The sequence below is a fragment of the Rana temporaria genome, chromosome 12 (assembly GCF_905171775.1).
Source record: "Rana temporaria chromosome 12, aRanTem1.1, whole genome shotgun sequence".
Lineage (NCBI taxonomy): Eukaryota > Metazoa > Chordata > Amphibia > Anura > Ranidae > Rana > Rana temporaria.
In genome coordinates, this window is record NC_053500.1 from 42,274,547 (window position 1) to 42,295,830 (window position 21,284).

Consider the following 21,284-nt stretch of genomic DNA (forward strand, 5'->3'; position numbering starts at 1 on the left):
TTTAGGCGGTAAGTAAAGATGAAGCTGATGTGTTAAAAGCAAAAAACATGGGCATTGCAGTTTGCCTTTATGGTCAGGGTGCCCATGTTGACCAATGTCCGCAGCCAAAAGTGCCTACAATGGGCACATGAAGATCAGAACTGGACCACGGAGCAATGGAAGAAGGTGGCCTGGTCTGATAAATCACATTTTCTTTTACATCATGTGGATGGCTAGGTGTGTGTGTATGTGTGTCACTTACCTGGGGCACCAGGATGCAGGATGCTTCCGAGCATGTGTCAACTTGATTCTGAGCATGCGTGGATTTTTGACCGATGGACTTCCACACAGACGATCATTTTTTCTACCGGTTTTTTATCCATAGGAAAAATTTAAAACATGTTCTATTTTTTTTCACCGATGGAAAACAAACCGATGGGGCCCACACATTTGTCTGTTTTCATCAGACAGACCGATCATGTGTACAGGGCTTAGGAGCTGATTGGAGGGAAGGGAGTTATAGTCCTATTACTTTTGGCTCTGAGGAAATGGGTTCGCCCTCGCAACGCGTAAGCCGTAGCTTTAATCTATGTTGTCTGGACTCTCCGGCTGTTTGGTTCCAGTAGGAGACCTTCCGGAGGCATCTATCCCTTTGATGGAGTGATGTTTTATGCTTGTTTTTTACTTGGATTAACTCTGTGTGGCAATACTGGGCACAGATGATAGGAAATCTTATATTGTACATTGTGACATTAAAAAAAAAAAAAAAAAAAATCCGGTTTACATCCACTTTTAGGCTTTAAGGTTTTCCCTGCATCCAATTCGCACAGCTGGAGATTGTGACCGCCTCTCTATGGAGCTGGTTCACATATCTCCACAACGGCTCCAGTGCAATTTTGCACCGGAGCCCCATGCGTCTTTTGGTCCGTTTCAGGTCTGAATTCAGCCCAAAATTTGGGCTCAATTCGGACCTGAAATGGTGAACGGAGCCACACCGGACTCCTGCTGTGAGCCGCTGTATACTCATATGCGAACCCAGCCTAAGGTTTTGGCACAGACCATAACTCATTCACCTTACCCGGCAGGTATTTATTTCCAATGTTTACATAGTCTCAATATGTTACAAGGGGCAGTCCCTGTCTTTTAAGAAGGTTCACAATCTAAAGCCACTAACACACTAAAATGTTAATTTAAATTTGCATGGAAATCTGCTGAACTACTAATATGTGTTAAGAATATTCATGAACTTAAGTATTTGTCACTTGATCATAAAAAAGACATATATACAATAAAATAATAATGACTTTCTATTATTAGATATGTACGATGGCCACGGAAAATGCAAAAACATCTATGGAAATTGAAAATTACAGTATGGATCTGAAACTGTTTAAACAAAGGTATGCCATTGTATTCCTAAATGTAACAGGTTATTCATATTACAAGCTGGAAAGTGTTTTTTTTTATTTATATTTCATCGTCAATGGAATGTAAAACTGCTAACATAAGAGTGCAGACAAAAATCCACCACATAAGCAACATACGGTAGGTATTAAATGCCAGGTCTTTCCATAAACATCCACGTTCTAATCAGCCAAGCATGCATGTGTACAGTGGGCCAGATTCACAGAAAAAGTACGCCGGAGTATCTGCTGATACTCCGGCGTACTTTCAAATTTGCCGCGTCGTATCTTTATTTGTCATTCACAAACAAAGATACGACGGCTTTTGACTAAGATCCGACAGGCGTACGGCTTCGTACGCCTTCGGATCTTAGGTGTAAGTTTCCGGCGGCCGCTGGGTGGAGTTCGCGTCGTTTTCCAGCGTCGGGTATGCAAATTAGCTGATTACGGCGATCCAGGAAGATACGCGCGTTCGTCGCAATCTCTTATGTCGTCGCTAGTCGGTTTTTCCCGTGGTAAACTTAAGAGTGCTATTTAGATGGTGTAAAATTACACCATCCATGTTAAAGTATGGCTGTCGTTCCCACGTCGAATTTTACATTTTTTTTTTTTTTGCGTAAGACGTCCGGGAATACGAAATTACGTTACGCACATCGCCGTTCAAAAAACACGTCGGGGCGCCGTAATTTCGCGCAAAGCACGGCGGGAAATTTCCTAACGGAGAATTTGCAGAAAGTTTGGCACGGGAACGCGCCTAATTTAAATGGTACACGCCCCATTTGAATTAGGTGGGCTTGCGCCGGACGGCTTTACGCTACGCCGCCGCAAGTTTACAGGCAAGTGCTTTGTGAATCAAGCACTTACGCCGAAAATTTGCGGCGGCGTAACGTAAAGGGGATACGTTACGCCGCCGTAGATATTCGTGAATCTGGCCCAGTATGTCTATAGAAGAGAAATGGGAAAAATGACCTGAAACTCCAGGTCCTTGATCATTTTGGAAGACTGATTCACCCCTCCAAGATTGGTCAACTAGGTGATCTCTCCAGACTTTAAAAAGTGTGTAAAAACATACAGTTACTGCCCAACAGCCAGCTCAGCTTTTGCTGCCCTAGGCACAGGTCTACTGTTAATAATGATAAATTCAGGATCTCAGAATTCTATTGCATCAACGACAACACTGGGGTAGATTCAGGTACATTTGCCCATTTATTACAGAGGCGCAGCGCACCGTTTTGCCGCTGCGCCTCTGTAAATTTCCTGCGCTACGCTTGATTCACGGAGCAGTAGCTCCGTAAATTGCGTGTGCGCTCCGGAAATCTGCCCGGCGTAAGGACGCGTAATTTAAATGATCCCGTAGGGGGCGTGGATCATTTAAATTAGGTGCGTTCCCGCGCCGAGCGTAGTGCGCATGCTCCGTCGGGAAACTTTCCCGACGTGCATTGCGGTAAATGATGTCGCAAGGACGTCATTTGCTTCAAAGTGAACGTGAATGGCGTCCAGCGCCATTCACGATTCACTTACGCAAACAACGTAATTTTCAAATTTCGCGACGCGGGAACGACGGGTATACTTAACACTGGCTGCGCCTGCTAATAGCAGGGGCAGCCTTACGCAAAACCCGACGTACGCAAACGACGTAAACTGCGTACGCAGGGCACGCGTACGGTTGTGAATCAGCGTTAGTATGCAATTTGCATACTCTACGCTAACCACAACGGGAACGCCACCTAGCGGCCTGCGTAAGAATGCAGCCTAAGATATGACGGCATAAGGAGCCTTATGCCAGTCATATCTTAGGCTGCAGTCGGCATATCGAGGTTCCTGAATCAGGAGCACTCGATACGCCGGCGCAACTAAGCAATTGCGCTGCGTAACTATGGTTACGCAGACGCAATTGCTCTTTGAATCTACCCCACTGTTGTCACTGTTGCCTACATTCAAGAACACTTATTTTGGAAAAATTTCATAAAGGGTCAACTCCACTGCAAACTGATTTTTTCAGTTTAATATATTAACATATATTAAATATATTAATATAATATATATTTTTAATATATTTATTTTTATATATTAATATATTTTTTATATATTTTATATTAATATATTTTAATATATTAACTAACATTTTCTAAGAATTAAAAAAAAAAATACTTATGAAGTTACATTGCTACATCTAATGCCGCGTACACACCATCACTTTATGTGAAGAAAAAAAACGACGTTTTGAAAAACGTCAATTAACATGACCGTGTGTGGGGGAAAACGTTGTTTTATGTCTTGTGAAAAACGACCAAAAAAAAAATGAAGCATGCTTCAATTTTTTGTGTCGTTTTTCAAAACGTCGTTTTTTGTGTCAATTAAAATGATAGTGTGTGGGCAAAACGACGTTTAAAACGACGTTTTTAAACCCGCGAATGCTCAGAAGCAAGTTATGAAGCGAGCTTCAATGGAAAAGAGTGCTGAACGTAACCGCGCTTTGCTAGAGCATTTTGAAAAAACGATGGTGTGTAGGCAACGTTGTTTTTGAAAATGAAGTTTCAAAAACGTCGTTTTATTTCATGATTTAAAACTTTGTTTTTTTTCATCACATAAAGTGATGGTGTGTACGCGGCATTAGAAAAATGTCACATTCAATATAAAAAAAAGGGTAAATCTCTTTTAATCTATCCCCTAACCAGGATGGCATTTAACATGGGTACAACAATGCATATTTTTATATTCATATAATGATGTTAAACCTTTTGTTGTTATCATTGTTGTCTTAATTTTTTTTTATAAACAATGCAGCTCCAGAACTACCAATTGGAATGCACCAGAATTTCTCTAGGCCTTCTAGCTAGCCATGTGTCCCTGTATCAGTTTGGACTATCCATTATCCATGGCCATATTACGATAAGTTTACCTGGATAAGAGATGAACTAGGCAAAATGTAGCCTTTTATATTTCTTGGAAGTTTAAAAAGGGATATTCCCACCAAAAGTCCCTGTTTTGCCTAAATGTCATGACCATAACAAAGCTAAATGGTGGTGCTGCCTCCCAAGGTGTCATGCAGCCACTGGGGAATTCGATTGCAAAGTGACACCTTGTGCCCTTTTGGGAACTCAAGACAAACTTTTTTTGGGGGGAAGGGTTAGAACTCCTATTAGTTTTTTTTTTCTAAATGTGCCCCAACTGGGGAGAACCGGAATACCCATAATTATGCAGAATCAAACCTATCACTACTCTAGAAGGCAATTTTCTAAATAAATCTTGAAAGACCTATAAGCAAAAAATTAGAATGATAGAGAACCATTAAAAAAAGTTGAAAAAAGTTCCACCGGCATCTAAAACAAATTTTTTATTTAGGGCTAATCAAGAGGCTTTTGAAGTGCAGCGGCTTAATGGACAAAATGAACGTCTGCAAGCAATAACGACTGAATTTGCACAGGATATAGCAGGTTTGAAGATGGTTCTTGCAGATCAAGAAGCAGAGAAAATAAATATGGCATTGTATCATCAAGAGGTATGTGGTGCCCTCCCCACTGTGTGTAGCACTACTCCCGGAAGAGCCGCTGGTTATTTAGGCCAAATTTCCCCATTCACAGCATGCACAGCCAGACACAAGGCATATTCAGCATTCTCCCTTTGTTTTTAAGAATCAGTCCAGGGGTTTCTTTTTGTGTTTTTATTGGAGAATGATGAACTTGGATGGGGATAGGGAGCATGGTATACCCCGGACTGTATAACTTGAAATGGAACAACTTGAGGAATACAACATTTCTGACTGTTCTGCACAACTCTTGAAATCCTTGCACAATTTTGTCTGCACTCTCTCAGAAAAGTCCCATTGAATATACAGCTGTCTGTGACCTGTACTTAACTTACAGTCCCAAGTACCTCACTGTCACCCTTGCAGCACTGGGGTCTTGTACTCACTTAGCCACCAGGATCATCGGTTCCCTCCTGTCGATATCCCCCCAGGTTCTTCCTAGTAATGGAGATGTAGACTCACACCTCCTTTCGGACAACTTGGGCTCTCTCCCACAGCTTCCTACTATCTCTATCCCTTGAGCTCTCTCCTGGTCCTCTGGATTCTTGGGTTGCTTTACAAATAGGCCCCCCAGCTTAGCTTAGCTGGGACCTCTGTGTCTTTAGGCTGGCTTCCTTCCCCGCCTTCTGCCCAAGAGGGCAAGGCCCCTCAATAGGGGTCTCCTCCAGCAGGCTGAACCCAGGAACACAGCCCTACATGCACCTACTCCAAGCTGCTCATGCTGCACAGGACTCAGGCTATTTATGGACTCTTCCACCCCATCCTATGGGCACACCTTCCCACCTTCTTGGCTGAAGTTCCATAAATATTCAGACTGTAGTCTCTACCCTTTCTCCCACTATGTTCTATAAATCTCTGAAAGACAGGGGGAAGTAGCAGAGCAGCAGCCTGTGAAACCCTGAGCAGCCCCAATTAATCAACCCCTACTCCACTGATTACAGAGGAGCTAAAACTAAAGTTGTAACAGCCTACTCTAACCAGGAGGGTGCTACGTGTGCATAACAGTTGGTTATTAGTAAGGATGAGCCGAACACCCCCCAGTTCAGTTCGCACCAGAACTTACAAACAGGCATAAAATTTGTTTGAACACACGAACACCGTTAAAGTCTATGGCAGTGGTCATCAACCCTGTCCTCAGGGCCCACTAACAGGCCAGATTTTAGGTATTACCTTGGGGGAATGCAGACTAGAATAATGCAATCACTGAGCAGCAAATGATATCACCTGTGATGTATTTAAGTTATCTTGTAAAACTTGGCCTGTTAGTGGGCCCTGAGGACAGGGTTGATGGTCACTGGTCTATGGGACACGAACATTAAAAATCAAAAGTGCTAATTTTAAAGGCGTATATGCATGGTATTGTCATAAAAGGTGTTTGGGGACCTGGGTCCTGCCCCAGAAAACATGTATCAAAAAAAGTTTTAAAAACTGCATTTTTTTGGGGAGCAGTGATTTTAATAATGGTTAAAGTGAAACAATAAAAATGAAATATTCCTTTAAATATCGTGCCTGGGGGGTGTCTAGAGTATGCCTGTAAAGTGGCGCATTTTACCAATTTACATAGGGGGGCCGGGATCTGGACGCAATTGTTTTTAAACATTTTGGTTTAGGGTTCCCCTTAATATTCATACCAGACCCAAAGGGCCTGGTAATGGACTGGGGGGGGGAACCCATGATGTTTTTTTCAATGAGTTTTACCTGTATTGCCGAGACCCGACAATTCATTACAGCCGCGATCGGTTTTAAATTACATTTTTTCCTTTAGAAATGTCATTTTGCTGCGGGACTGTTCAGAACACAGGAAAAATGTTCCACTTTAGAGGCATACTATAGAGGCACAACATTTAAAGGAATATTTCATTTTTATTGTTTCAATTTAAGCATTATTAAAATCACTGTTCCCAAAAAAACAGACGTTTTTAAAACTTTTTTTGCATGGATACATGTCCCATGGGGCAGTACCCAGGTCCCCAAACACTTTTTTATGACAATACCTTTTATACAAGCCTTTAAAATTAGCACTTTTGATTTCCATGTTAATCTACCATAGACTTTTAAATAATGTTCCGCGGCTTTCGAATTTGCCGTGAACACCGCATAATGTTCGCTATTCGACAAACACCCGATGTTCGAGTCGAACGTACGTTCGACTCGAACATCAGGCTTATCCCTAATTATTAGGTTACTACAAGTAAATAAATAGGCCTACAAGACTTATTGACCTGGAGTCATGTAGTACCAACCAACAATAAAAATCGAAATTAACGCAATTTTACACAATTTTTACTCTGCCCAGAGTTTGCCTTTAGGCAGAGCTGTTGCCTATTTACCTGGCTTCTTGTGGCTAATTTACTAAACTTTGCATTTAATACAATTACAAAATCATGGATGAGTAAGCATGCTAAACTGTGAAAATTATAGGAAGAAATGCTTAAAGATGTGCACTGTATAATTTATAATATGTGCTCACAAAAAATACACTATACTTTTTATTTTAAGAAAGATGCCAATGAAGATTACATGTCCTTACATAATAGGAACTTACTTTAGTGAAATTTACTAATAAGACCTGTCAGATCTTAACCTAGATGGAATCTGGCCAACTTGTATTTAAATGCCCATCATGGCTTTGCAGATGCACAGGGTTGAAAATCTGGACACTGTCTAGTGCCTGGAATAAAACTGTGCCTTGAGAAAATGTAGAAATACAGCGTATTGTTACTACAGATTTGTACAGGCTCATGGGGAACATTGGTAATTAGTAAGCTGCTACTTGGAAAAGCGTTTTTAGGATAAAAATATAGAGCAATATAGTAAATACCACTGCTGATCACTTTCTGAAAACTCAATTTGCCCAGCTGCCCTGACTTCAATGCTTTTGGGGTCACTAAGCCCAAAAAAGTGCAGATAAGGAGCTCTGACTTTTTTGCACTGTGCCTTCTACATATGTTCCAAGTCAGTGAAGAGGCAACCAGGCAGGTAGCATTTTCAGAAGATGGACAGTAGTGGGCACCTGCATACATTTTACCGACAAGTTTAAAAACATACATACCTAGAAAAACCCTATGTATCCATGTCAAACTCTGCCAACGCATGAACAGGAAGGAGGTTTCATCCTTGCTCTGATAATATTGGGTCTTCCCCGTTGCTCCTTCACATTCTCCAATGGAGTCTCACCAAGTCTTGGCATCTACTTTATAATATATGTAGCACCCTACTAGATAAGTGCCAGGTTAGATAAATTTCATTCTGGCCCACTGTATGCCATGGAGCTGCATTTCATTGCTAGGCAAATGTGTGTGTGGCTGTGTTTGATTGTTCTGGACTGTTCTATTTATGCAGCCCTGGCCAATCCCTGGGCAGAGGTGCCCAGATGGTGGCGGGGAGTGTGTATAAATACACTGAAACTGAGAGCAGAGGGGTCTTTGTTCCCTGAGGAGGATATCACAGCTGAGGGGGGCTGATTGCCCCCTAGGCAATTCTGCCATGTGCCTGAGATTCATTGAGGCCTCAGTTGAGCAAGCTGGAGGCCTACTTTGCCTTTGCTGAGAGTTTGCTGAAGCTGACTGAGGGGCTGTCGTCTGAGGATCTAGTCTGGTGTCATGGGGTGAAAATGTCTGGAAGATATTGGAAGGAGGCAACCATTTATTCATAGACATTAGTGAGTACAGACAGGTGAGAGAGGTCTATTTAATTCTTAGTGCTCGGATTTCAAAGAGGAAGCCTAATCTCCTCAGGTTTCTACTACAAAGCTCCGTCTGTCAGTTATTTGCACAAGGACATGGCTCACAGTTCTAAAAGAAAAATAGAGTGCCCAAAAATTGCTACTATAGGATACTGGAGTATCCTACAACTACCCACTACCTATTCAAGTTCAAGTTTTCATTAAACCATCAAAATGCATACCTCTAGAATTGTGTGCCTGGCCAACTCAGCGGCTCCTATGGGGTAGCACTACACGAATAATACATATATAATATCAATATTGTGTTTACTTGGCATTTTTCCTAATACCTTACAATATATGGTTCTAGTGTAGCTGTAGTGAAGTAGTATGGGTGACACCTTCATGATTCTAACCTTACTTAATGAGGAACTGAACTTTGTCAATCAACATTAACCAGTTCCCGCCTGGCCTATAGCAAAATGATGGTGGGACTTTTGTTGATCCGGGTGGATGTCATTTGATGTTCCCAGATCGTGCCTCTGTCACCAGCTGTGTCTATCGGACACAGCCGATGATTGATCAGTGTACCGGCCCGTTGCCAGTACCCTGTGACTGCTGTGACCAATCATGTCAATTGTAAACAATGGATGGCTTACTTCCATGCCATCTGTTGTGTACAACTGTGGTGCTTGCTGTGATTGGTCACAGTAATCACATGGTACAGACAGGGCCAATCACAGCCCACCTGTACCATGTTATTAGCTGTGTTGAATCACAGCTTATCAAAACAAAACAAACAGAATTAATTAATTTCATGCAGTAAAATTATTGCTTATCGTGATAAAATTCATTGCTTAAAGCAATCATAATGTGTAAAAAAAAAAATACTGATCACTTTCCCAGAGTAGTACAATGTTACTTTGGTAACATTATATTGCTCTGGTCACAGTGTTAAAAAAAAGGAAAAAAAAGATTTTTTTTCTTCATACTGTTACCAGTCAGTGTCCCAGATCACTGCCACACCAGTTATATTATGACGCTGTACTGCTCTGGTGACACTATGTTAAATAAAAAAGAGACATTTTTAATTTTCATTTCTTAATTTTTCCCAAAATTTATGACAAAAAATTACAACTTCAAATAACTTGAAATGCCTCTTACTAAATACCTTGGACTGTCTACTTTTCAAAAAGGAGTGATAAATTTTGCTGATGCATTCATGCATTAAGGTGAAAAACCTTCTGTGCTGCAGCTGCCCCTCCTTTCACTTACCTGAACTCGATCTTTCCAGCGACGGGGACAACCACACCAGCTCCAGCCAGTGTCTCGGGTCCTGATTGGATAGATTGATAGCAGTGCAGCCATTGGCTCCCACTGCTGTCAATCAAATCCAATGAGTTAAGAAAGAAATCACCCCTTTAAAATAATAACATTTTGTTGCTTTGCAGCCTGAAATAAAGACAGACACCGTTTTTGTTTTATCCAGCTGTATTTACTCAGAGTGACTTATAACATCCAAGTGAAAGGTTGGAGCGAGAAGGAGAGGAGTAGTGGGCACCCTTGTCATGAATCAGGAGCTGAGCAGAGGGCACAAGCAGAGAGGCAGCAGGTCAATGGGAGGCATAGACAGCTGTGTACTAATATCTATTTTAGTGTATTTAGTGTTTCAGTCTTTTGGCTATTTGCTTTCAAACAATTTATGGTTTGGGGCGTCTTTTCTAGACTCTGAAAGCTGTAAGTGAAAAATGATAAAAATTTGAAAAATTCCAAAAATGGTCTGGTTCCCCGAGGGGAAAAATAGAGAGCAGGGCCTGGCTGTAAGAGGAATAAGAAATCCCGTCATCTTGAATGGGCAAAGTAATAAGGTCTGTTTAAAGCCAGCTACACCCCTTCCAGCCATCCTGCACCCCCCCCACCCCACCCCATTCCTGTCTATCCATCCACTTTATTCTTGTCTCTAGTTCCTTCCACCACATTTTTCTTCACTCTCCTCCTTGTTTCCTCATTGAACTAAAGAGAAGAAGCCCTGTGTATGCTTGAGGTCACTCTCATAGGTACTTAGAAAGGACAAGGCATGTGACAGCACTGGGGCCTAACAATGGGCCAAGCCCAGTACTTCATCATGGTTAAGAAGGAGAAAGTCACATGCTCCACCATACCTAGAAGTACCAGGAATCTGAAATTGTATATTACTATGGTAGGCAAAGGAGCAGTGGAATAAACATAGGCAATAGGTAGTTAAATAAGCCTGTTTTTAGGACTGCATAGACCACTTTAAACTTTAAATGGAAGTGTACACAGTATTTTAAGATATAAAGTAGGATACAGCAAGTGGAAGAGCTTACAATCTATTAGGGTATAAGGGAGGATACAGAAGATGGAAGAGCTCACAATCTACTAGGATATGAGGGAAGATACAGAAGGTGGAGAAGCTCACAATCTATTAGGGTATAAGGGAGGATACAGAAGATGGAAGAGCTCACAATCTACTAGGATATGAGGGAAGATAGAGAAGGTGGAGAAGCTCACAATCTACTAGGGTATGAGGGAGGATACAGAAGATGGAAGAGCTCACAATCTACTAGGGTATGAAGGAGGATACAGAAGGTGGAAGAGCTCACAATCCACTAGGGTATGAGGGAAGATAGAGAAGGTGGAGAAGCTCACAATCTACTAGGGTATCAGGGAGGATACAGAAGGTGGAGACAGTGCCGATCCTGACCTCCCTGGGGCCCTAAGCAAAATGACATGTCACATTAAAGTTGAGAAGCGGGGGGGGGGGGGTGTTCTGTTGGAATTTACATCTTACATTAAAGTGAGAAGCAGGGGGTGCTGACTTCTTACCTCTTCTCCCATGCAGCCAGCAAGTTGAGAAGCGGGATGTGGGTCCGAAAATGACTTCTCACCAGGCGGGGGCTCTAGTAATTGGGGGGCCCTCCGCAAATTTGCGGGGCCCTAAGCGGCTTGCATAGTGAGCCTATAGGGCGGATCGGCCCTGGGTGGAGAAGCTCACAATCTACTAGGGTATGAAGGAAGATACAGAAGGTGGAAGAGCTCACAATCTACTAGGGTATGAGGGAAGATACAGAAGGTGGAAGAGCTCACAATCTACTAGGGTATGAGGGAAGATACAGAAGGTGGAAGAGCTCACAATCTACTAGGGTATGAGGGAAGATACAGAAGGTGGAAGAGCTCACAATCTACTAGGGTATGAGGGAAGATACAGAAGGTGGAAGAGCTCACAATCTACTAGGGTATGAGGGAAGATACAGAAGATGGAGAAGCTCACAATCTACTAGGGTATGAGGGAAGATACAGAAGGTGGAAGAGCTCACAATCTATTAGGGTATGAGGGAGGATACAGAAGATGGAAGAGCTCACAATCTACTAGGATATGAGGGAAGATACAGAAGGTGGAGAAGCTCACAATCTATTAGGGTATGAGGGAGAATATAGAAGGTGGAAGAACTCACAATCTACTAGGATATGAGGGAAGATAGAGAAGGTGGAGAAGCTCACAATCTACTAGGGTATGAGGGAGGATACAGAAGATGGAAGAGCTCACAATCTACTAGGGTATGAAGGAGGATACAGAAGGTGGAAGAACTCACAATCCACTAGGGTATGAGGGAAGATACAGAAGGTGGAGAAGCTCACAATCTACTAGGGTATCAGGGAGGATACAGAAGGTGGAGACAGTGCCGATCCTGACCTCCCTGGGGCCCTAAGCAAAATGACATGTCACATTAAAGTTGAGAAGCGGGGGGGGGGTGTTCTGTTGGAATTTACATCTTACATTAAAGTGAGAAGCAGGGGGTGCTGACTTCTTACCCTGTTCTCTCATGCAGCCAGCAAGTTGAGAAGCGGGATGTGGGTCCGAAAATGACTTCTCACCAGGCGGGGGCTCTAGTAATTGGGGGGCCCTCCGCAAATTTGCGGGGCCCTAAGCGGCTTGCATAGTGCGCCTATAGGGCGGATCGGCCCTGGGTGGAGAAGCTCACAATCTACTAGGGTATGAAGGAAGATACAGAAGGTGGAAGAGCTCACAATCTACTAGGGTATGAGGGAAGATACAGAAGGTGGAAGAGCTCACAATCTACTAGGGTATGAGGGAAGATACAGAAGGTGGAAGAGCTCACAATCTACTAGGGTATGAGGGAAGATACAGAAGGTGGAAGAGCTCACAATCTACTAGGGTATGAGGGAAGATACAGAAGATGGAGAAGCTCACAATCTACTAGGGTATGAGGGAAGATATAGAAGGTGGAATAGCTCACAATCTACTAGGGTATGAGGGAAGATACAGAAGATGGAGAAGCTCACAATCTACTAGGGTATGAGGGAAGATACAGAAGGTGGAGAAGCTCACAATCTACTAGGGTATGAGGGAAGATACAGAAGGTGGAGAAGCTCACAATCTACTAGGGTATGAGGGAAGATACAGAAGGTGGAAGAGCTCACAATCTACTAGGGTATGAGGTCCATATTTTTGCCTAAATTCGCACCTGAACCAGACCAAAAAATGCACGGGACCCTTTTGGAAACAGCACCGCGGCCGCCCTGGACATGTGTAAACTGGCTCCATTGAGAGACGGTCACACTTGCATGTCATGCGAATTGGATGCGGTAAAACCACATCCAATTCGCATTTATGTGAACCCAGCCTTAAGGTAGAACATGTTACATTATATTTGAGTATAAAGGGGTGATGCACAAGGATTAAAAGCTGACAGTTTATTAAGGTCTATGAGAGATGATGAATAATATAACATTACCCTGTCACATGGGCTTTAGATGGAGACTAAAGTGGCTGTTTTAACACACATTATAGGCACAGTCCATGGCTGTTCCTATCAATCTGAGAATTGTATTGTGAAATAAAGTCGGTATATCGGTATTATTGTATTAATAATCGATATTCATATTGATGAGAAAAGTTCCAAGAAAATCTGTTCCGTTCTTGTGTAAAAACTCCAAAATGTATTTAATGATAAAATAGTAAAATATCACATGAAAATCATCAATTGTAGAATATAAAAATAGCATCAATAAGTTTCTTAATCTTGAAATGAAAGTTGCAAATATATATCTTTGTGTGTGTGTGTGGCTATGTCAGCCTTCTTCTAAGTGTGAGAGCTTGAGTGTGTCCCATTCAAGAGAAGAGAGAGCCCAAATATAACCTACCCCCACCCTTCTAAAAATACGTCATGTAACGGTTCATTTTTGACTTGTTCTACAAAAAACGCACCAAATTCAAATCTTCCTTAGAAGAGAAAGAGAGGGTCAATTACTCTCAAATTCCTGAGGATAGGGCTGTAAGCTGTGAATAAGTAGCTACATTTTAACCTATATAAGACAAATGTCCTTTAACATCTAAATCAAATATACACATATATACATATATACATACACATATATACATATATACATACACATACATACATACACATATATATATATATATATATATATATATATATATATATATATATATATATATATACATAGAAATACTGTAGTCTACAGAAAGAATTATATTCCTAACTAAAATACGTTTACATCTTACAACATGTAACCTTATATCTTCATTTGCCATGATGGGGGAAGGTAGGATGTCTATATGAAGCCAGCTAGGCTAATGACAACCATATGCCAGTTATACCATATAATCTTATGAGCTATATACTTAAATATATAACAAATGATATAATTAACTTTTCCAAATCCAGACACTATATGGAATACTTTAAACATATCCAAGTCCATTATTCTCAAAGACCCAACTCCATTCATTCATGTGTTAATATTGTTAATAGATGAATATTAGATATTAGATTAAAGAAAATCTTTATAACAATTCCCTCTCAAAATGATTGATTAACAATCTTTCATTTTCCATCTAACCTCATTCATAATCATTTGCTTCACATATGTATCCATTCATATAAATCTTAAGATAATTGACTTGAATATATTCTCAATTCCAATTCCACATAAGGAAAAGTGATTTCAAAAAAACTTTTGCTTCATGTACCATAAAATATTTTTTTATACCTTATTAATTTCTTCTTCCTTTTGTCATAAAATCAACCCCCTTAATATTCCTAAATTCATGAATGTAACATAGTTGTACAATACTTTGAAGTATGAATGTCACTTCAGAAATATATGTTTCATATTTTCCCTCCAAATTATGTTCAGTATATTTAACTATAATCCATGCAATATTTCTAATAACCTTGTCAAAATGTAAATATAAAATATGTTCCTAACTTCAATTTGTTCATATGTGTGAGATGACTTCAAAACTAAATGCATATTACAAGGTAAAGTTAATCCTATCTTGTTTATGTACCTTTAAGAAACATGTACTCTATCTTAATTAACACCAGATGTTCCTACTAACTAGACTTCATTGTAAAAAAGTTTAACCCTTTCAACTCTGAAAGTACACTACATGTGTTTTAAAAATTGGTGTGTAACAAATATCTCTTCTTGATATGAAAAACATATCTCGTCACATAAAAAGTTCATATATAAAAACTACAATATATCTGATGGATAAAATTATATCATCAGTCGTCAAAAATAAAAAGTCAATTGTTTTTAGAAATTTCCCTCTCATTAGAGGTATTGATTCTTCTTTCTTTTTCTTCCTCTTGTACTCCTGTACTGTAAAGTTGAAAAACTTTATTGAACATAAAAAGACAACAATAATTATGACAAATGAATCTCATATGTCATCTTCTCCCAGAACTATTTTCCTAAGTTTCAAAGGGCTTGTTTGCATCTGGAAGATCTTAGAAATATGACATTTCTCTTCTTTTGGTGACTCATAAGTCAGATCCTGTAAAAGAATGCAGCATCAATTTTTTTGAATGAAAAAATACATTTTATATATCCTAATATTTCATCATGACATGAAAAACATATTTTGATTATAACATTTGTAATTGCCTTACTTGACTTTATTTTTCTTAAACTAGGCCTATACTTCTTATACTATTTTCTGTGTATTTTAAATATTACAAGACGCAATTTCTCTTTTTTGTCATGACTCAAAACATTGTTTTAACAAACACAGAAATGTTTTCAATCAACCCAGAGGACTGAAATGAAATATATCTATTCACTTCTGCCCTACAAATTTCAGAGTAATGCGTGCTGTACTGTAATTTTTATCTTCCAATTCAGCATTTTCTGTAGAATTTTGGCTGAATGATATTTTTTGAGTAGCACATAGAATAACCTGCTGAATGAATCTTGATATCATCAACAAATACTGGCTTAAAACCTCTCTCAGCAGTTCTAAAAACATCCTTTTGTACACTTTGCTGAACATGTTCTGTTATTACATCTACCTGTATAGATTTAGATTTTAACGTTTTAACAAATGGGCAATATCTGTCATATAATTCTCCTGAATTAATTCTCTGTAGGAGAAGTTTTAGTGATTGATCAGATGTCGGTAATATGATCTGACTAGATCTCACAATCTTTTCTGTTACTTTAACTGCAAAATAAAGACTTAACAATTGCTTAGTATGTGCATCAAATGTCTTTTCCATATTTGTCAAACCTCTGGAGAAATATCCGATTATTTTCTGATTACTGTTTTTTAATTGCAACAAAGTAACTGAAATCGAATTCTCTGATAAATCAGTGTACAATCTCACAGATGGACCAATTTCAATTGTACTCAATGAATGAGCATTCCGCACATCCCATTTCAACATTTTAAAGGCATCTGTCTGGGGTTGACCCCATTTATCAAACACATCATCTTTTTCTCTCAACAAATCAAATAATGGTTTAACTTTATCATCATACTTCTGTAAAAACTCTTTGCAACACTTTATTTCGTTCAAAAATTTATGTAATGCCTTGTAAGATGTTGGAACTGGAAAAGCAGAAACTTTTCTGATTTTTTCCTGTGATAATCTTCTATGTCCATGACTAATTTGCATGTGCATGAATATTACATGACTTCTCATCAATTGAACTAGTTCAGTATTCAGTTTCAGCCCTGCTGTTTCTAATAGCGAAAATAACTCTGACAAAAGATTAATGTGCTCTTCTGTAGTTTCTGTGGTCAACAAAAACTTGTCCACATGCTGGAAAATACATTCTGGTCTAGAGAATTTAGATAATACTTCCTGCAAACTCTCATGTACTATGCCATCACTAATGTCCAATCCTGGAATTAATCTAGTGAATGCATAGGTTTCTTTATTAAAGCTGAATGCAAGTTTATATTGACAGCTTTTAGTTAATGGTACTGAAAACGTACTGTTGGCTATTTCCAATACAGAAAATATTTTAGCCTTGGCATCCATGTGTGACATTAAATTTAAATCAGGAATAATAGGTGTGTCATTTGTAATGCACTTATTCAATGCTCTTACATCAACTGATAACATATACTCATCATCAGCATTCTTGATAGGCCAAATGCAATTATTTACCACAGATCGTGTTTTCTTTAATATTCCTTGCTGTAAAAATTCTTGTACAATGTCAGAAACTGGACCTATTGCTTCGTGTGGCAACTTATTTTGACTTTGAGGTTTGGGATCTTTTCCTTCAATATCAATTTCAATATCTTTAAACACACCTGTGTCATTTTTGGACTGACTCCAAAGACTTTTATGTGTTTGAACCAATTTCTTCAATACAAGATTGGCTTTTGTATGAGGCCATTTAAAATCTGAAGACATGTCAGCGACTGCTGTAGAAATGTTCCCAACATTACTGTAAATAGACTGATCTATTAAAATTGGAGCAACATAATTGAATGTTGGAGAAGTTAAAACTTCTTTTTTCCTTGATTTAGTCAATGGAAGTAATCCATTTATCTCATTGTCAGTATTGTTTGTCTTATTGATTGAACCGTCATTAACAGTCAATGTACTGATCTGCTTGACTTCTGAGGCATAAGGCAAGTCAATCGACTTTGAACAAGGATGAACACATTTCTCAAAATGTTCCTCCTTTCCTAATTCCAATGTTTGTTCTTTCACATATCCACTTTCTTTACTCTGAAAGCAATTAGCATTTCCTGTCTGCTCAATTCTGTCTGTGACGTGAATCTCATCATATCTGGGTGTGGCCATACAAGTGGCAACTCTGATTTCTCCATCTTTCCTTTGTGTGTTTAAACTCTGTCTATCTAGACTTTCTGTACATATTGTATCTTTATTCATTACTTTAGTTTTAAACAAAACTTCAAGTTCCTGGTCATATTTTCCAATTGACCGCTTTACCGGCACAACAGACTTTTTCTTAGAATCATCACTATCATTACTGTAGCTTAACTCTGCTTTAAACATTACATTATTCTGTAATTCCAACAACTGAATATCTTTTATTTGAATTGCACTTTGCAAATCATCTATTCGTTCAGTCAACATCGAACATTTAGTACATAGACTATTGTCCTTCCCTGTTGCACAATTATCATTCCTTTCAGGAGCTAAAATCATTGCATCAAAAACTTTAACAAGCTTCATCAAATTCCTAATCTGTTTGCTGAATTTCTTAAAAGTAAATTTTGACTTTTGGATCTCAATATTAGATTGTAAGCATTCATTGAACATGTACCTCCATAATTCATCATCTTTAACAAATTTTGACAGATTTTTGAATTCTAAATTACTCTCACTAGATAATTCATTAATAAAATCCATTACTTACCAATTTAGGACAACTTCTTTCGCGCTTTCCCTCTCTTTACGGGAAATTACGTCATCAAGAAACAGGATTTTCTTACGTGTGTAAACTTCTTCACCAAATAATTCTATGTTTCCAGATCCATTCGATGATGCTGAAAGTTCTTTCGTTTTTATTTCTCCTTGAAGCTTGTCTGCATGATCAATGCTTGTTTTCCCTCTCGACAAGCGATAGGAGAAATATTTCAAAAACGTTCGATATTCAAGCAAATCGATTCTGGCTAAGGCTCGCCATTGAAATAAAGTCGGTATATCGGTATTATTGTATTAATAATCGATATTCATATTGATGAGAAAAGTTCCAAGAAAATCTGTTCCGTTCTTGTGTAAAAACTCCAAAATGTATTTAATGATAAAATAGTAAAATATCACATGAAAATCATCAATTGTAGAATATAAAAATAGCATCAATAAGTTTCTTAATCTTGAAATGAAAGTTGCAAATATATATCTTTGTGTGTGTGTGTGGCTATGTCAGCCTTCTTCTAAGTGTGAGAGCTTGAGTGTGTCCCATTCAAGAGAAGAGAGAGCCCAAATATAACCTACCCCCACCCTTCTAAAAATACGTCATGTAACGGTTCATTTTTGACTTGTTCTACAAAAAACGCACCAAATTCAAATCTTCCTTAGAAGAGAAAGAGAGGGTCAATTACTCTCAAATTCCTGAGGATAGGGCTGTAAGCTGTGAATAAGTAGCTACATTTTAACCTATATAAGACAAATGTCCTTTAACATCTAAATCAAATATACACATATATACATATATACATACACATATATACATATATACATACACATACATACATACACATATATATATATATATATATATATATATATATATATATATATATATATACATAGAAATACTGTAGTCTACAGAAAGAATTATATTCCTAACTAAAATACGTTTACATCTTACAACATGTAACCTTATATCTTCATTTGCCATGATGGGGGAAGGTAGGATGTCTATATGAAGCCAGCTAGGCTAATGACAACCATATGCCAGTTATACCATATAATCTTATGAGCTATATACTTAAATATATAACAAATGATATAATTAACTTTTCCAAATCCAGACACTATATGGAATACTTTAAACATATCCAAGTCCATTATTCTCAAAGACCCAACTCCATTCATTCATGTGTTAATATTGTTAATAGATGAATATTAGATATTAGATTAAAGAAAATCTTTATAACATATTGTAGCTGTAGAGGTGTGTTGCCTCTAGTTACTAACATCCACACATATTCACCCTGCTGCCAGACTTCCATACATCTCTCTCCCGTAGACAATGAACAGTCATTTGCTTTGTTTTTTTGTTTATTTAGGGATATAACTGGGGTAACTGGTTGGGGAAGGGTATGAAATTGAACAGATTACATTTGCCATGTTATATCGGTTGTGCTTTAAACTGGAAATGGTCATTCTGACTTTGCTGATTAACTTGAAGAATTACTATAGCGGTTGCACTTTACATATTCTGATTGGAGCACTTAGAAAAATGATAAACTCTCACCTTGACAGACTTTGACTTTACACTTCTCCTCTGCAAAGCTCCTGCAGACTGTTGCTCCTCCTCTGCATAACTCCTGCAGACTGTTACTCCCAGTCCCAGGACCCTTCTCCTCCTGCACAAACTTCCCTGTCACAGCGTTAGTCTTTCCGCCCGTCATCTTGAACTGTACCGGGCATCACTCTGAATAATCCCTGGCTGTTGCTGAACTTGCTGAATTCCGATAGGCCAGGGGCCTGCAGCAGCCCTATTTGACGGCCTAGTTACTTTGCAGAAAATAATGGTAGATCGACTACTGATCCCAGCCAGTCCGACTTGCAAATCAGGCCACAGCGACTTGTCACAGAATCCCACAGTCTGTCCTCTTGCCTTGCACCCAGTTCCCCTGGCATGCCTCTTCCAGATATCCACTGTGCCTCACTCACCAAACTTCTCCTAAATTGTTAAAGAATTTACTCGGACCGCGCATACCGACTGCTTCTCCAGCTCCTTTTCCAGGACACCTCTCCATGACCGTGTAAAGAGAGGTTCTCTTCCAGCTCTCTAGCTCCTCCGCTAAGGCCTGCACCCCCCCTCCTGCTGCAGTCTAACACTCCATTCTTCAATTCACTGAGCCGACAACTCCCCTCCAGTGGGCTGGACCTGAGTTTATGCCAATCCTAGTTGGGGATTGGTCAGGGATCCTCACATGAACTCCCTGTCACTCCAATTCCCAGCCCTGCCCCTCTTCCAGAACATTTTCCCTGGAAGCAGGGGAGGCACCCAAGAACTGAAAGACAGGTGATCACTAGGGTGACCACATTTCCAAACTACCATTCCCTTCCCAAAAGTCAGCTTGTGCTGTAATGAATCACAGCACAGTGATTGGACACAAGAGGCGGGATTTATGATTTCTCCAATCACAAGCAGGGGGTGGGGATTGTGCTCCTCCATGCATTCCTGGCCAGGACAAGTACTGGACAAGTACTGTCAGTGAGTAAAGCGGTGATGTGGCGGCCTTTTTTTGGGGGCATTAGATTGGCCCGGGGGTGGCTGTGTCAGTTTCATTCAGGGACACTGTATTGTCCTGGAATGAAGGTGCCTGGGACAAACCTTTAAAATGCGGGACTGTCCCGGGCAATCCGGAACACGTGGTCACCCTAGTGGTCACACCCAATGCTACATTAACCACTCCCTGCCCCCCAGATCAAAACAAGTGGGCTTAGCCCTAGCATGCAGCATAGGCCTGCCTAAATTTACCTGCCTGGCAGCTATCACCCAAAACACCTTGCACTGCATGCAGAAAGGAAGTGGCTGCAATGAGGCTGAAGGAGATTTAGCTTTACTTATATAGTGCATCCGGAAAGTATTCATAGCACTTCACTTTTTCCACATTTCATTTTCCTTATTTTCCTCAAACTTCTACAAACAATACTCCATAATGACAACGTGAAAGAAGTTTGTTTGCAAT

The 21,284-nt window shown here is 39.6% G+C and overlaps 1 protein-coding gene and 1 long non-coding RNA gene across 2 annotated transcripts in view; one reads left to right on the top strand and one right to left on the bottom strand.

Moving 5' to 3' along the window:
- KRT222 (keratin 222) overlaps positions 1 to 21,284 on the top strand; it is a 111,244-nt gene that overhangs the window by 27,170 nt on the left and 62,790 nt on the right. The window contains exons 3-4 of the mRNA XM_040331638.1: positions 1,297 to 1,379; positions 4,728 to 4,884. Of these exons, the coding sequence (XP_040187572.1) occupies positions 1,297 to 1,379; positions 4,728 to 4,884 (240 nt within the window). The remainder of the gene's footprint in view (positions 1 to 1,296; positions 1,380 to 4,727; positions 4,885 to 21,284) is intronic.
- LOC120919464 lies at positions 14,652 to 19,111 on the bottom strand. The gene is made up of 2 exons (XR_005744571.1): positions 18,272 to 19,111; positions 14,652 to 15,425 (listed from the first exon to the last, which is right to left on the bottom strand). It is a non-coding gene; the product is annotated as an uncharacterized LOC120919464 (long non-coding RNA).